The sequence below is a fragment of the Anomaloglossus baeobatrachus genome, chromosome 6 (assembly GCF_048569485.1).
Source record: "Anomaloglossus baeobatrachus isolate aAnoBae1 chromosome 6, aAnoBae1.hap1, whole genome shotgun sequence".
NCBI lineage: Eukaryota > Metazoa > Chordata > Amphibia > Anura > Aromobatidae > Anomaloglossus > Anomaloglossus baeobatrachus.
Genome location: NC_134358.1, coordinates 434017895 through 434033944, shown reverse-complemented (window position 1 = coordinate 434033944; position 16050 = coordinate 434017895). Strand labels below are relative to the sequence as shown.

The window sequence follows — 16050 nt, the reverse complement described above, 5'->3', positions numbered from 1 at the left end:
GCCAGCAGCTCAAGGGGAATTCTCCCTCACAATGGCCTTGGATTGCTGTCTTGGCTGATAGACTGGAATGTGCAAATCAATTCGTAGCAACTGTAGTCATAGACACACAGTCTGCTTCAGAATACATACATTAAATTCAAATGAACTGGTTGATAAGATTATCTCACCTACAGTGCTGGCCAAAAGTATTGGCACCCCTGCAATTCTGTTAGATAATACTTTCTTCAGCGCTCTATTGGGAGACCCAGACGATTGGGGTATAGCTACTGCCCTCCGGAGGCCACACAAAGCACTACACTAAAAAGTGCTAGGCCCCTCCCCTTCTGGCTATACCCCCCCGTGGTATCACGGGTTCTCCAGTTTTCAAGCTTTGTGCGAAGGAGGTCAGACATCCACGCATAGCTCCACAGATTTTAGTCAGCAGTAGCTGCTGACTATTTCGGATGGAAGAAAAGAGGGCCCATATAGGGCCCCCAGCATGCTCCCTTCTCACCCGTGGATGGTGTTGTAAGGTTGAGGTACCTATTGCTGGTACAGAGGCTGGAGCCCCACATGCTGTTTTCCTTCCACATCCCCTTGTAGGGCTCTGTGGAAGTGGGATCCTGCCGGCCTCTAAGCTCTGACGCCGGGCTCCATCCACAGACCCAGTTGAACCTGATGGATATGGAGCAGGAGTACAATCAGGGACATGGCCCTGCATCATACAGGTACTCTGTGTCCCCGGCAGGCACAGACACACTCCGGGCTGGCTGGGTGTTGTAGTGCGCCGGGGACCGTAACGTTGGAGTTAGTGTTCCTACAGTTTACTGGGGGACTTTGTGTTGTGGGAACGCAGCGCCGACCCCCACTGGACCGGCGGCGCTGCTGTGACTTGTAGTGCGCCGGGGACACGCCGACCGCGCTTTTACGGCGGCGGCGTTTATAAATCCAGTCCCCGGCTTTTGCGGCCTAGCTCCGCTTCGTTCCCGCCCCCACCCTGTCAATCAGGGTAGGGGAGAGACGCTGTTTCGCAGCAGCGACGAGGGCTGGAGCCTGATTTACATGCTCCAGCCCTCTCACTAGGCACAGAGGGAAGCAGGCTTCCCGCTCTTAGTCAGGAACGCCCAGGGCCCGCCCCCCCTCCTCTCCCAGGACGCCGGCAGCCATTACATGCAGTCTGGCTGGAGGAAGGACGCAAGGCTCTGGGAGACCTGGACTAGGGGGCTTTTGGCGACCACACACCCGCTCTTAAGCGGGCGGTAAGCGGCATTTCAGCTGGCCCCTCTAGTGCCTCAGTGTGTATTGGTGTACTGTGTCACCAGATATATATATTTATTTATTTCTTGCACTGTGAGGTCGCTTCCTGGCTGGATACCCAGATCGCTCTGAGGAAGCAGCAACATGTCATCCACAAAACGCAAGGCTGCCAAGGCTAGGGCTGTGTACACTGCGTGTGCTGCATGTGGGGCTGCTCTACCAGCAGGTTCCAAAGACCCCCATTGTGTGCAATGCTCAGATCCGGTGCTGCTTCGCCAGCCGGAGTCCGGAGGGGTAGTGACCCAGGCTGAGACGCTTGTAAGTCCTGCCCCGGTGTCAGGGACAGACTTTGCAGTTTTTGCTGATGGAATGTCTGTGACTATGGCAAAAATCCTTGAAACTTTGCAATCCATGACTGGGGCTCAGTCTATGGACACGGCGAGGTCTCTGTCCTCTAATCCCCCTCAGTTGGAATTAATCCAGACTGCAAGGGGGTCCCCGGCTTCCCAGGCTGAGTATTATGACTCAGATGATAGCCCCAGCCACCCTAAGCGAGCTCGCTGGGAAAGACCCTCAACGTCATCACACTGCTCAGGGTCTCAGCGCAATCAGTCGCCCTGTGATGCGTCTGAAGAGAGTGATCAGGAGTCTTATCCTGGAACCCCTCTCAATCTGGATACCCCGGATGGGGACGCCATGGTAAACGAGCTTATCTCAGCCATCAATAGACTGTTGGATATTTCTCCCCCAGCTCCTTCTGCAGAGGAGGCAGCTGCAGAGCAGGAGAAGTTTCGTTTCCTCTATCCCAAGCGTAAATTGAGTGCTTTCTTGGATCACTCTGACTTCAGAGAATCAATCCAGAAACACGACGCTCATCCAGAAAGGCGTTTCTCTAAACGTTCTAAGGATACACGTTTTCCTTTCCCCCCTGATGTGGTCAAGCGCTGGACCCAGTGTCCAAAAGTAGACCCCCCGATTTCCAAACTTGCAGCTAGATCCATAGTTGCAGTGGAGGATGGCGCTTCACTTAAGGATGCCAATGACAGACAGATGGACCTTTGGTTAAAATCTGTCTATGAAGCTATCGGCGCGTCGTTTGCTCCAGCATTCGCAGCCGTATGGGCACTCCAAGCTATTTCAGCTGGGTTAGCAAAAGTGGATGCTATCATACATCCAGCGGTGCCGCAAGTGGCGTCCCTTACCTCGCAGATGTCTGCGTTTGCGTCTTACGCTATCAATGCGGTCCTAGAATCTACCAGCCGCACCTCAATGGCGTCCGCCAATTCGGTAGTTTTGCGCAGAGCCTTGTGGTTAAAGGACTGGAAAGCAGATGCTGGTTCCAAAAAATGTTTAACCAGCTTGCCTTTATCTAGAGATAGACTGTTTGGCGAGCCATTGGCTGACATCATTAAACAGTCCAAGGGTAAAGACTCTTCCTTACCCCAGCCCAGATCAAGCAAACCTCAGCAGAAAAAATGGCAGCAGAGGTTTCAGTCCTTTCGAGGTTCGGGCAAGACACAAGTCTCCTCGTCCAAAGGGACTCAGAGGACGCAAAGAGTCTCAGATTCCTGGCGGGCTCACGCACGCCCCTAGAAAGCAAATGTAGGAACCGCTTCCAAAGCGGCTACCTCATGACTTCCAGCCCCCCCCCTCCGCATCTCCGGTCGGGGGCAGGCTCTCCCGCTTTTCCGACATTTGGATGTCACAGGTCAAAGACCGGTGGGTGACAAACATTTTGTCTCGCGGGTACAGAATCGAGTTCAGTTCTCGTCCTCCAGCTCGGTTCTTCAGAACCTCCCCACATCCAGACCGAGCAGATGCCCTGCTGCAGGCGGTGGACTCCCTAAGAGCGGAAGGAGTAGTGGTTCCTGTACCGCCTCAGGAACAAGGGCGAGGGTTTTACTCCAATCTCTTTGTGGTTCCAAAAAAGGACGGCTCGTTCCGTCCTGTTCTGGATCTAAAGCTGCTCAACAAACATGTGCACGCCAGACGGTTTCGGATGGAAACCCTCCGCTCTGTCGTTGCCTCAATGTCTCAAGGAGACTTCCTTGCCTCAATAGACATCAAAGATGCTTATCTCCACGTGCCAATTGCTACAGAACATCAACGTTTTCTACGTTTTGTGATAGGAAACGACCATCTTCAGTTCGTAGCTCTGCCATTCGGTCTGGCGACAGCCCCCCGGGTCTTCACCAAGGTCATGGCGGCGGTGGTAGCAGTCTTGCACTCTCAGGGACACTCGGTGATCCCTTACCTAGACGATCTACGTGTCAAGGCACCCTCTCAAGAGGCATGCCAACTCAGTCTACATGCTACGCTGGAGACTCTACAGACGTTCGGATGGATCATCAACTTTCCGAAGTCGAATCTGTCACCGTCACAGTCGATAACGTATCTTGGCATGGAGTTTCATACTCGAGCAGCGAGAGTGAAGCTTCCGCTGAACAAGCAGCGGTCCCTACAGACAGGGGTGCAATCCCTCCTTCAAGGCCAGTCGCACCCCTTACGGCGCCTCATGCACTTCCTCGGGAAGATGGTGGCAGCCATGGAAGCAGTTCCCTTTGCGCAGTTTCATCTGCGCCCACTTCAATGGGACATTCTCCGCCAATGGGACGGGAAGTCAACGTCCCTGGACAGGAAAGTCTCTCTTTCCCAGACGGCCAAGGACTCTCTACAATGGTGGCTCCTTCCCACCTCATTGTCTCAGGGAAGATCCTTCCTGCCCCCATCCTGGGCAGTGGTCACGACAGATGCGAGTCTGTCAGGGTGGGGAGCAGTGTTTCTCCACCACAGGGCCCAGGGGACGTGGACTCTGCAGGAGTCCACCCTTCAGATCAATGTTCTGGAAATCAGGGCAGTGTATCTTGCCCTACTGGCCTTCCAACAGTGGCTGGAAGGAAAGCAGATCCGAATCCAGTCGGACAACTCCACAGCGGTGGCATACATCAACCACCAAGGAGGGACGCGCAGTCGGCAAGCATTCCAAGAAGTCCGGCGCATTCTAATGTGGGTGGAGGACACAGCATCCACCATATCCGCGGTTCACATCCCAGGCGTAGAAAATTGGGAAGCAGACTTCCTCAGTCGCCAGGGCATGGACGCAGGGGAGTGGTCCCTTCACCCGGACGTGTTTCAGGAAATCTGTCGCCGATGGGGAGTGCCGGACGTCGACCTAATGGCGTCCCGGCACAACAACAAGGTCCCGGCATTCATGGCGAGGTCGCGCGATCAAAGAGCTCTGGCGGCAGACGCATTAGTTCAAGATTGGTCGCAGTTCCGGCTCCCATACGTCTTCCCACCTCTGGCACTCTTGCCCAGAGTGTTACGCAAGATCAGATCCGATTGCAGCCGCGTCATACTCGTCGCCCCAGACTGGCCGAGGAGATCGTGGTATCCGGATCTGTGGCATCTCACGGTCGGTCGACCGTGGTCACTGCCAGACCGACCAGACTTACTGTCCCAAGGGCCGTTTTTCCATCAGAATTCTGCGGCCCTGAACCTGACTGTGTGGCCATTGAGTCATGGATCCTAGCATCTGCAGGATTATCTCAAGGAGTGGTTGCCACAATGAGACAAGCTAGAAAGTCGACTTCTGCTAAGATCTACCACAGAACGTGGAAGATTTTCTTATCCTGGTGTTCCGCTCAGGGAGTGTCTCCCTGGCCATTTGCATTGCCCACTTTTTCTTTCTTTCCTGCAATCGGGGTTAGAAAAGGGCTTGTCGCTCAGCTCCCTTAAAGGGCAAGTATCGGCACTATCCGTGTTTTTTCAGAAGCGTTTAGCACGTCTTCCTAAGGTGCGCACGTTCCTGCAGGGGGTCTGTCATATTGTGCCCCCGTACAAGCGGCCGTTAGATCCATGGGATCTGAACAGGGTACTAGTTGCTCTCCAGAAGCCGCCTTTCGAGCCTCTGAAAGAAGTTTCCTTTTCTCGCCTGTCACAGAAAGTGGCGTTTCTTGTTGCGATCACATCGCTTCGGCGAGTGTCGGAGCTGGCAGCTCTGTCATCCAAGGCTCCCTTCCTGGTGTTCCACCAGGACAAGGTAGTGCTGCGCCCCATTCCGGAGTTTCTCCCTAAGGTCGTCTCCTCGTTTCATCTTAATCAGGATATATCCTTGCCTTCCTTTTGTCCTCATCCGGTTCACCGGTATGAAAAGGACTTACGTTTGCTGGATCTGGTGAGAGCACTCAGAATCTACATTTCCCGCACGGCGCCCATGCGCCGTTCCGATGCACTTTTTGTCCTTGTCGCTGGTCCGCGCAAGGGGTTGCAGGCTTCTAAAGCCACCCTGGCTCGATGGATCAAAGAACCAATTCTAGAGGCCTACCGTTCTGCGGGGCTTCCGGTTCCTTCAGGGCTAAAAGCCCACTCAACCAGAGCCGTGGGTGCGTCCTGGGCATTACGACACCAGGCTTCGGCTCAACAGGTGTGCCAGGCAGCTACCTGGTCGAGTCTGCACACTTTCACCAAACATTATCAGGTGCATACCTATGCTTCGGCGGATGCCAGCTGAGGTAGAAGAGTCCTGCAGGCGGCAGTGACATCCCCGTAGGGGAGGGCTGTTTTGCAGCTCTAACATGAGGTATCTCTTTACCCACCCAGGGACAGCTTTTGGACGTCCCAATCGTCTGGGTCTCCCAATAGAGCGCTGAAGAAGAAGGGAATTTTGTTACTTACCGTAAATTCCTTTTCTTCTAGCTCTTATTGGGAGACCCAGCACCCGCCCTGTTGTCCTTCGGGATTTTTTTGTTGTTTGCGGGTACACATGTTGTTCATGTTGAACGGTTTTTCAGTTCTCCGACGTTATTCGGAGTTAATTTGTTTAAACCAGTTATTGGCTTCCTCCTTCTTGCTTTGGCACTAAAACTGGAGAACCCGTGATACCACGGGGGGGTATAGCCAGAAGGGGAGGGGCCTAGCACTTTTTAGTGTAGTGCTTTGTGTGGCCTCCGGAGGGCAGTAGCTATACCCCAATCGTCTGGGTCTCCCAATAAGAGCTAGAAGAAAAGGAATTTACGGTAAGTAACAAAATTCCCTTCGTTTCTTCCTGAAAATGATTGCAATCACAAATTCTTTGGTATTATTATCTTTATTTAATTTGTCTTCAATGAAGAAAAAAAAAAAATTGTCCATAAAGCCAAATTGGATATAATTCCACACCAAACATTAAAAAGGGGGGACAAAAGTATTGGCTTTGTTTGAAAAATCATGTGATGCTTCTAATTTGTGTAATTAACAGCACCTGTAACTTACCTGTGGCACCTAACAGGTGTTGGCAATAACTAAATCACACTTGCAGCCAGTTGACATGGATTAAAGTTGACTCAACCTCTGTCCTGTGTCCTTGTGTGTACCACATTGATTGAGCATGGAGAAAAGAAAGAAGACCAAAGAACGGTCTGAGGACTTGAAAATCCAAATTGTGAGGAAGCATGAGCAATCTCAAGGCTACAAGGCCATCTCCAAAGACCTGAAAGTTCCTGTGTCTACGGTGCGCAGTGTCATCAAGAAGTTTAAAGCCCATGGCACTGTGGCTAACCTCCCTAGATGTGGAAGGAAAAGAATAATTGACGAGAGATTTCAACGCAAGATTGTGTGGATGGTGGATAAAGAACCTCGACTAACATCCAAACAAGTTCAAGCTGCTCTGCAGTCCGAGGGTACAACAGTGTCAACCAGTACTATCCGTCGGCGTCTGAATGAAAAGGGACTGTATGGTAGGATACCCAGGAAGACCCCACTTCTTACCTCCAGACATAAAAAAGCCAGACTGGAGTTTGCCAAAACTTACCTGAGAGAGCCTAAAACGTTTTGGAAGAATGTTCTCTGGTCAGATGAGACAAAAGTAGAGCTTTTTGGAAAAAGCGATCAACATAGAGTTTACAGGGAAAAAAAAGAGGCATTCAAAGAAAAGAACACTGTGCCTACAGTCAAACATGGCGGAAGTTCCATGATGTTTTGGGGTTGCTTTGCTGCCTCTGGCACTGGACTGCTTGACCGTGTGCATGGGATTATGAAGTCTGAAGACTACCAACAAATTTTGCAGCATAATGTAGGGCCCAGTGTGAGAAAGCTGGGTCTCTCTCAGAGGTCATGGGTCTTCCAGCAGGACAATGACCCAAAACACACTTCAAAAAGCACTAGAAAATGGTTTGAGAGAAATCACTGGAGACTACTAAAGTGGCCAGCAATGAGTCCAGACCTGAATCCCATAGAACACCTGTGGAGAGATCTCAAAATGGCAGTTTGGAGAAGGCACCCTTCAAATCTCAGACCCTGGAGTAGTTTGCCAAAGAAGAATGGTCAAAAATTCCAGCAGAGCATTGTAAGAAACTCGCTTATGGTTACCCAAAGCGGTTGTTCAGTTATTTTGGCAAAAGGTTGTGCAACCAAGTATTAGGCTAAGGGTGCCAATACTTTTGTCTGGCCCTTTTTTGGAGTTTTGTGTGAAATGATCAATGATTTGATTTGTTTCAATCTCTTTTGTGTTTTTTCATTGCAAGCAAAATAAATGAAGATAATAATACCAAAGAATTTGTGATTGCAATAATTTTCAATAAGAAACTGAATATTATCTGACAGAATTGCAGGGGTGCCAATACTTTTGGCCAGCACTGTATATTGATAAGGCAAAGCAATGTTCAGCACATTGTGCCCATAGCACAAAACAGACTTAAAACATTTTTTTTTTTTTTTTGTAGCTGTGTTTTTGGACTACAGCTGTCACTTAAAGGCGCTGTCCGGTACTTTTTATATTGATGGCCTCTTCTCTGCTGATCACCTGTTCTCGATGTTGGGGATTGCCAGCTGTGATCAGTTGTGGAGCCCCATAAACTATATAGTCACGGCAGTGGGGTACTGCAGATTTGCCCCCCCCTGTCACATACTGTCCTTCCGGTGGTTTCATCTATCGCTGCCGCTCTGGTCCATTTTGGCGATTTTCTGATCTGCTGGATTTCTACATGGAGTGCACCAGAGGTCACAACTCAATGCAAGTCTATGAGAGCCTCGTTCTGGCGCTTATAGAGATGCATTGAATGCTTAAGTTGTAACTTCTTACTTCCGACCAGTCAGACGTTACTGTCGCAAGGTAGGACCAGAGCAGCGTCTGAAGGTGAAGCCGCCAGAAGTTGATTAGATGGCAGGAGACTTACATTTAAAGGGGCACTCCACCCATGGGGAGAAAAAATGCTGGAGCTGTGCTTTATTAGCACCTTTTGGTCTTAAAAAAAAAAAAAAAAAATATAGGATTATATACAATCCAACATGCCCAATTTTTCATCCCTTTTTTTTCCCTCTACTATTGGAAAGCTGTCAGTCTGCACAATAAACTGACAATCATTTGTGCCAAAATCGCAGTGTTATGGGTGGCTTAATGGCTTTTTTTTTAATTAATTAATTAATTAATTGATTGATTACCTTTTTAGCGGTATCATTTTTTTTTTTTTTTTCCTCCTAGGAATTTCCTTATTCTGTATATTTTTAATAGGTGAAACCTGTAATCATAAAAAATTGCTAACCAAAGTAAAGTAAATTCTTAGCACAATATAAAATTGTGATGTCCTTTTTTCCAGTATACGGGAAGGAAGGTTGGAGCACACACTCGCCAGGGAATTGGTGCCTGGAGATACAGTCTGTCTATCGGTTGGAGACAGAGTTCCTGCAGACTTGCGCTTATTTGAGGTGCGTGTTTGGCGTTTGCATTTCTTGATGCAAATAACTAAAGCTTAATATTTCCAGTTTTTATCTAGTAGAAAGCGCATTACTCTCCTGATGGTGACTTCTGCATGGTAAGTGTGTTTCAGAATGACATTCAAGGATTTTGATCGGTTTCTATGCTTGAGTCTGTTTCCGTTGTATGGCTGTGGGTTAGGGATCGAAGTTGAATCTACTTTCCCATTTGGGAGTGTTGAGGATATTTTCCTCCTAAGGCCCGGTTGAGGTGTCCGTATTTCACGGTCTGTATACAGATCGCAATGCTTATACTGAATGCAGGTTCTGTGACCGACTTTTTGGCATATTTTAGGCTGTAGAAGACACTTGTTGAGTCTGTGTCGAGGTCCGCATATGGAACATGAAATATAGCCGTAAGAATCTAGCCTGACTGATATATCTGAAAGGTTTTTTTCTTTGTCGCTCCATTGGGAGACCCAGACAATTGGGTGTATAGCTTCTGCCTCCGGAGGCCACACAAAGTATTACACCTTAAAAAAGTGTAACCCCTCCCCTCTGCCTATACACCCTCTCGTGCATCACGGGCTCCTCAGTTTATGCTTTGTGTGGAAGGAGGCACACATCCACTCATGCTCCCATTTTAGTCAGCAGCAGCTGCTGATTTTATCGGTTGGAAGAAAAGAGGGCCCCCACAGGGCCCCCGGCATGCTCCCTTCTCACCCCACTAAGTCGGCGGTGCTGTTAAGGTTGAGGTACCCATTGCGGGTACAGAGGCTGGAGCCACATGCCGTTTTCCTTCACCATCCCTTAGAGGCTCTGGGAGAAGTGGGATCCTAACCGGTCATCCATTCACTGGGACCGGGCTCCCTCCGCAGCCCCTGTGGGATTCTGACGGACAGGAGACTGTGTATCATCAGGGACAGGGCCCTGCATCTAAAGGTACTCTGTGTCCCCATGGGGACGGTGCATGGAGCGCTTGTTTCACAGACGCTGCAGCTGCTGCTGGTTTTGTGACAACCGGGACTTCCGCGCCTGTTTGTCGGCCGCGGTATTAAATTTAGTCCCCGGCTTCATTGCGGCCTAGTACCATAACTCCCGCCCCCGTGCCTGCCAGTCAGGGGTAAGGGCGGGACGGCCGGCCTGACGTCGGCAGTGAGGGCTGGAGCATACTTTAGGTTTCCCCCCCCCCTCACTGATCACTGTGGGGCACCAGATTCCCGCACTTTACTAGTCGCCGCCCACGGCTCCCTCCTCCCCTGAGAGCTCCGGCAGCCATTTTTACACACATTCTGCCGGTGGAGGATTTCAGGAACGAGCTCTGCAGCTCTGGGAGACCTAAGGCAGGGAATCTGGTGGACACACACCGCTTTGGGCGGTCGGTAAGCCACACCGGTCACCCGGTGCTGGTCCCCCTAGGGTGCCGAAGTGTATATTATATTATATTATATTATATTATATTATATTATATTTTATATTTTATATTATATTTCTCTGTTCGGCCGGGTTGTTTTGCTTTTGGCTATATACCCTCAGTGATCACTCTCCTAGGAGACAACAGCATGTCGTCCACAAGGAGCAAGGGCGCTAAGGCAAAGGGTTATTTTGCAACCTGTACCTCTTGTGCGGCTATGTTACCTGCAGGTTCCACCTACCCTCACTGTGAGCAATGCTCGACCCCTGTTGCACTTGCTCAGCTGCTTCCCCTGTCCAGGCGGCAGGGACAGAGTTTGCAGTTTTTGCTGAGAAACTCTGAGTCGCTTTCACAATCCATGGCTCAGTCTATGGACAAATGGTCTGCCAAGCTACTAGAAGCCTTGCAGTCCAGACCGGTCCTTACACAGGCCCCGGGCACTGTTGGATCATCGTCTCCAGGCCCCTCTCTGTCTGCGCCGCAGCGTGCTCCCGGGGTGGCCCCTAGGTCTCACGTGGAGGACTCCGGCACGGACCACAGTCCCAGACCGGCTAAGCGGGCTCGCTGGGAATCTTCCCCGACTTCCTCACGCTGCTCAGGGTCTCAGCTTGAGGACTCTCTAGAGGATGAGGCGGACGTCGCAGCTCAGGGCTCTGACCCTGACGTTGCTCTCAATCTTGATACACCTGAAGGGGACGCCATAGTAAATGACCTTATAGCGTCCATCAACCAGGTGCTAGATCTTTCTCTCCCAACTCCACCTATAGAGGAGTCGGCTTCGCAGCAGGAGAAACACCAGTTTAGGTTTCCCAAACGTACACGGAGTGCGTTTTTTGATCACTCCAACTTCAGAGATGCTGTCCAGAAGCACAGAGCATTTCCGGACAAGCGCTTTACTAAGCGCCTTAATGACACACGTTACCCCTTCCCCTCTGACGTAGTTAAGGGTTGGGCTCAATGTCCCAAGGTGGATCCTCCAGTCTCTAGACTGGCGGCTAGATCTGTAGTATCAGTTGCAGATGGCTCATCGCTCAAGGATGCCACTGACAGGCAGATAGAGCTCCTGGTGAAATCCATCTATGAAGCCACAGGCGCGTCTTTTGCCCCGGCCTTTGCAGCCGTGTGGGCACTCCAAGCTATCTCAGCTTGTCTGTCTGAGATTAATGCGGTCACACGTACCTCTGCTCCGCAAGTTGCGTCTTTGACTTCTCAGGCGTCGGCTTTTTCGTCCTACGCCATGAACGCCGTCCTGGACTCTGCTAGCCGTACAGCGGTAGCATCCGCTAATTCGGTGGCAGTCCGCAGGGCCATGTGGCTACGCGAATGGAAGGCAGACTCTGCTTCCAAGAAGTTCTTAACCGGGTTGCCGTTTTCTGGCGACCGATTGTTTGGCGAACGATTGGATGAAATTAAGGAATCCAAGGGAAAGGACTCGTCCTTACCCCAGTCCAAACCGAAGAGACCTCAGCAACGGAAAATACAACCGAGGTTTCGGTCCTTTCGGCCCTCAGCCAAGTCCCAATCCTCCTCGTCCAACGGGCCAGAGGAACTCTTATGCGTGGCGGTCCAAGTCACGCCCCCAAAAAAACGCCGGAGGCACTGCCTCCAAGGCGGCCTCCTCATGACTTTCGGCCTCCCCGAACCGCATCCTCGGTCGGTGGCAGGCTCTCCCGCTTTTGCGACGCCTGGTGGCCACATGTCCAAGACCGATGGGTGAGAGACTTTCTGTCTCACGGTTACAGGATAGAGTTCAGCTCTCGTCCTCCGACTCGTTTCTTCAGAACATCTCCGCCCCCATCTCGGGCCGGCGCACTTTTTCAGGCTGTGGGCGTCCTGAAGTCAGAAGGAGTTGTGATCCCCGTTCCCCCTCAGGAACATGGTCACGGCTTCTACTCCAACTTGTTCGTGGTGCCAAAGAAGGACGGATCATTCCATCCCGTTCTGGACCTCAAACTGCTCAACAGGCATGTGAGCACCAGAAGGTTTCGGATGGAATCTCTCCGCTCGGTCATCGCTTCGATGTCACAAGGAGGAGACTTCCTAGCATCAATCGACGTCAAGGATGCTTATCTCCATGTGCCGATCGCACCCGAGCATCAACGCTTCCTGCGTTTCGCCATTGGGGACGAACACCTTCAGTTCGTGGCACTGCCTTTCGGCCTGGCGACAGCCCCACGGGTCTTCACCAAGGTCATGGCATCCGTTGTGGCGGTCCTACACTCTCAGGGCCACTCGGTGATCCCTTACTTAGACGATCTCCTAGTCAGGGCACCCTCCCGGGTGGCGTGTCAACACAGCCTGACCGTCGCTCTGGAGACTCTCCAGCGGTTCGGGTGGATCATCAACTTCCCAAAGTCCAAGTTGACACCGACCCAATCACTGACTTACCTCGGGATGGAGTTTCATACTCTCTCAGCGATAGTCAAGCTACCGCTGGACAAACAGCTTTCGCTGCAGACAGGGGTGCAATCTCTTCTTCGGGGCCAGTCACACCCCTTGAGGCGCCTCATGCACTTCCTGGGGAAGATGGTGGCAGCAATGGAGGCAGTCCCCTTCGCGCAGTTTCATCTGCGCCCACTCCAATGGGACATTCTCCGCAAATGGGACAGGAGGTCGACGTCCCTCGACAGGAACGTCTCTCTGTCCCTTGCAGCCAAAACCTCTCTTCAGTGGTGGCTTCTTCCCACTTCTCTATCGCAGGGAAAATCCTTCCTGCCCCCATCCTGGGCTGTGGTCACGACGGACGCGAGCCTGTCAGGGTGGGGAGCGGTTTTTCTCCACCACAGGGCTCAGGGAACCTGGACTCCGACAGAGTCCTCCCTTCAGATCAATGTTCTGGAGATAAGGGCAGTGTATCTAGCCCTAAAGGCGTTCCATCGGTGGCTGGAGGGCAGGCAGATAAGCATACAGTCGGACAACGCCACGGCGGTCGCGTACATCAACCACCAGGGCGGCACGCGCAGCCGTCAAGCCTTCCAGGAAGCCCGACGGATTCTGCTGTGGGCGGAGGCCACAGCCTCCACCATCTCCGCAGTTCACATCCCGGGCGTAGAAAACTGGGAAGCAGACTTTCTCAGTCGTCAGGGCATGGATGCGGGGGAATGGTCTCTTCACCCAGACGTGTTTCGAGAGATCTGTCGCCGCTGGGGAACGCCGGACGTCGATCTCATGGCGTCACGGCACAACAACAAGGTCCCAGCCTTCATGGCACGGTCTCAAGATCACAGAGCTTTGGCGGCGGACGCGTTAGTTCAGGATTGGTCGCAGTTTCGACTCCCTTATGTGTTTCCTCCTCTGGCGATGTTGCCCAGAGTGTTACGCAAGATCAGATCCGACTGTCGTCGCGCCATTCTCGTCGCTCCAGATTGGCCGAGGCGGTCGTGGTACCCGGATCTGTGGCATCTCACGGTGGGTCAGCCGTGGGCGCTTCCAGACCGCATAGACCTGTTGTCACAAGGCCCGTTTTTCCAGCTGAATTCTGCGGCCCTCAACCTGACTGTGTGGCCATTGAGTCCTGGCTCCTAGCGTCGTCGGGTTTATCGCAGGATGTCATTGCCACTATGAGATAGGCCAGGAAACCAACGTCCGCCAAGATCTATTACAGGTCGTGGCGGATCTTCTTGTCCTGGTGCTCTGATAAGGGTTTTACTCCCTGGCCTTTTGCCTTACCCATTTTTCTTTCATTCCTTCAATCCGGAATGGACAAGGGTTTGTCACTCGGCTCTCTCAAGGGACAAGTATCGGCGCTCTCGGTATTTTTTCAAAAGCGCCTGGCAAGGCTTCCGCAGGTCCGCACGTTCCTGCAGGGAGTTTGCCACGTAGTTCCACCCTACAAGCGTCCGCTGGAACCCTGGGATCTTAACAGGGTGTTAATGGCTCTTCAAAAACCACCTTTCGAGCCGCTGAGGGATGTTTCTTTATCGCGTCTTTCGCAGAAGGTGGCTTTTCTTGTGGCAATTACCTCACTCCGAAGCGTGTCGGAGCTTGCAGCGCTATCATACAAATTCCCTTTCCTGGTTTTTCACCAGGATAAGGTGGTTCTGCGTCCTATCCCGGAGTTTCTCCCTAAGGTGGTATCTCCTTTTCATCTCAATCAGGATATCTCCTTACCGTCGTTTTGCCCTCATCCAGTTCACCAGTGTGAAAAGGATTTGCATTCATTAGATCTAGTGAGAGCACTCCGGCTCTACGTGTCTCGCACGGCGCCCCTGCGCCGTTCAGATGCGCTCTTTGTCCTGGTCGCTGGCCAGCGTAAGGGTTCTCAGGCTTCCAAATCAACTTTGGCTCGGTGGATCAAGGAACCGATTCTTGAAGCCTACCGTTCTTCGGGGCTTCCTCTTCCTTCGGGGCTGAAAGCCCATTCTACCAGAGCCGTGGGTGCGTCCTGGGCATTGCGACACCGGGCTACGGCTCAGCAGGTGTGTCAGGCAGCTACCTGGTCTAGTCTGCACACCTTCACTAAACACTATCAGGTGCATACCTATGCTTCGGCAGATGCCAGTCTAGGTAGGCGAGTCCTTCAGGCGGCGGTTGCCCACCTGTAGGAAGGGGTCGTTTTTCGGCTCTGTTATTGAGGTATTCTTTTACCCACCCAGGGACTGCTTTTGGACGTCCCAATTGTCTGGGTCTCCCAATGGAGCGACAAAGAAGGGAATTTTGTTTACTTACCGTAAATTCCTTTTCTTCTAGCTCCTATTGGGAGACCCAGCACCCGCCCCTTTTTCCTTCGGGCTGTTTGTTCTTTTGTGTACACATGTTGTTCATGTTGAATTTTTCCTTTGGTTCATGGTTTTCAGTTCTCCGAACATCCTTCGGATTGAATTTACCTTAGACCAATTTATAAGTTTCCTCCTTCCTGCTTTTGCACCAAAACTGAGGAGCCCGTGATGCACGGGAGGGTGTATAGGCAGAGGGGAGGGGTTACACTTTTTTAAGGTGTAATACTTTGTGTGGCCTCCGGAGGCAGAAGCTATACACCCAATTGTCTGGGTCTCCCAATAGGAGCTAGAAGAAAAGGAATTTACGGTAAGTAAACAAAATTCCCTTCTTTTTTTTTTTTTCCCCACTTGTGCAGCCAAATAGCAGTTATAACCTGCCCAGTCTAAGGAACTAATGCACTAGCAGGATGCAGCTAGACCCCCAATAAGGTGGAGGCATCACAGGTGCAAAAGAAGCAAATCGCTCACTCACTTCCAATTCATGGAAGGGGCGATTATTGGATGATTAAATTGCACACAGATGGCTTGTATAGGGCGCTGTTAACACATGTAGGTGCACAGTATCTGGCTAGTAGGCTATTAGTTAGGCCTACGCCACACTGCATGAAAATCGGTGCGAGTGGAGTGCGATAAAACATTGCATTCCACTCGGACCAGTATTAGCCTGTGTGTCAACCCTAATCGGACCGAGAAAACAATCGCAGGATGCTGCAACTGTAATGCGATCCTGTTTTCTCTCAACATCCATTCAAGTCTATGGGGCGAGAGAAAGATCGCACTGCACTTGTGGTACACCGGTGTACTGCGAGTGCAGGGCGAGAATTGCAGTAGCCGGATACAGAGGAGAGAGGGAGATAAATCCCTCTCCTCCTCAGCGTCTGCCACCGCCCTCCGCAGCACCGGCCCGTCCCTCCTCAGCTCCGGCACGCCCCCCCCCGCAGCTGAGGTCCGCTCACATAATCTGACCTCAGTTCAGTCGCAGGGACACTCGCATGACCCTCAGCTCTGCTG

At 51.6% G+C, this 16050-nt stretch overlaps 1 protein-coding gene across 1 annotated transcript in view; it reads left to right on the top strand.

The window, feature by feature from the left end:
* The window catches only part of ATP2C1 (ATPase secretory pathway Ca2+ transporting 1), a 183836-nt gene that overhangs the window by 45334 nt on the left and 122452 nt on the right, over positions 1–16050 (top strand). The window contains exon 7 of the mRNA XM_075316144.1: positions 8811–8919. Within this exon, the coding sequence (XP_075172259.1) occupies positions 8811–8919 (109 nt within the window). The remainder of the gene's footprint in view (positions 1–8810; positions 8920–16050) is intronic.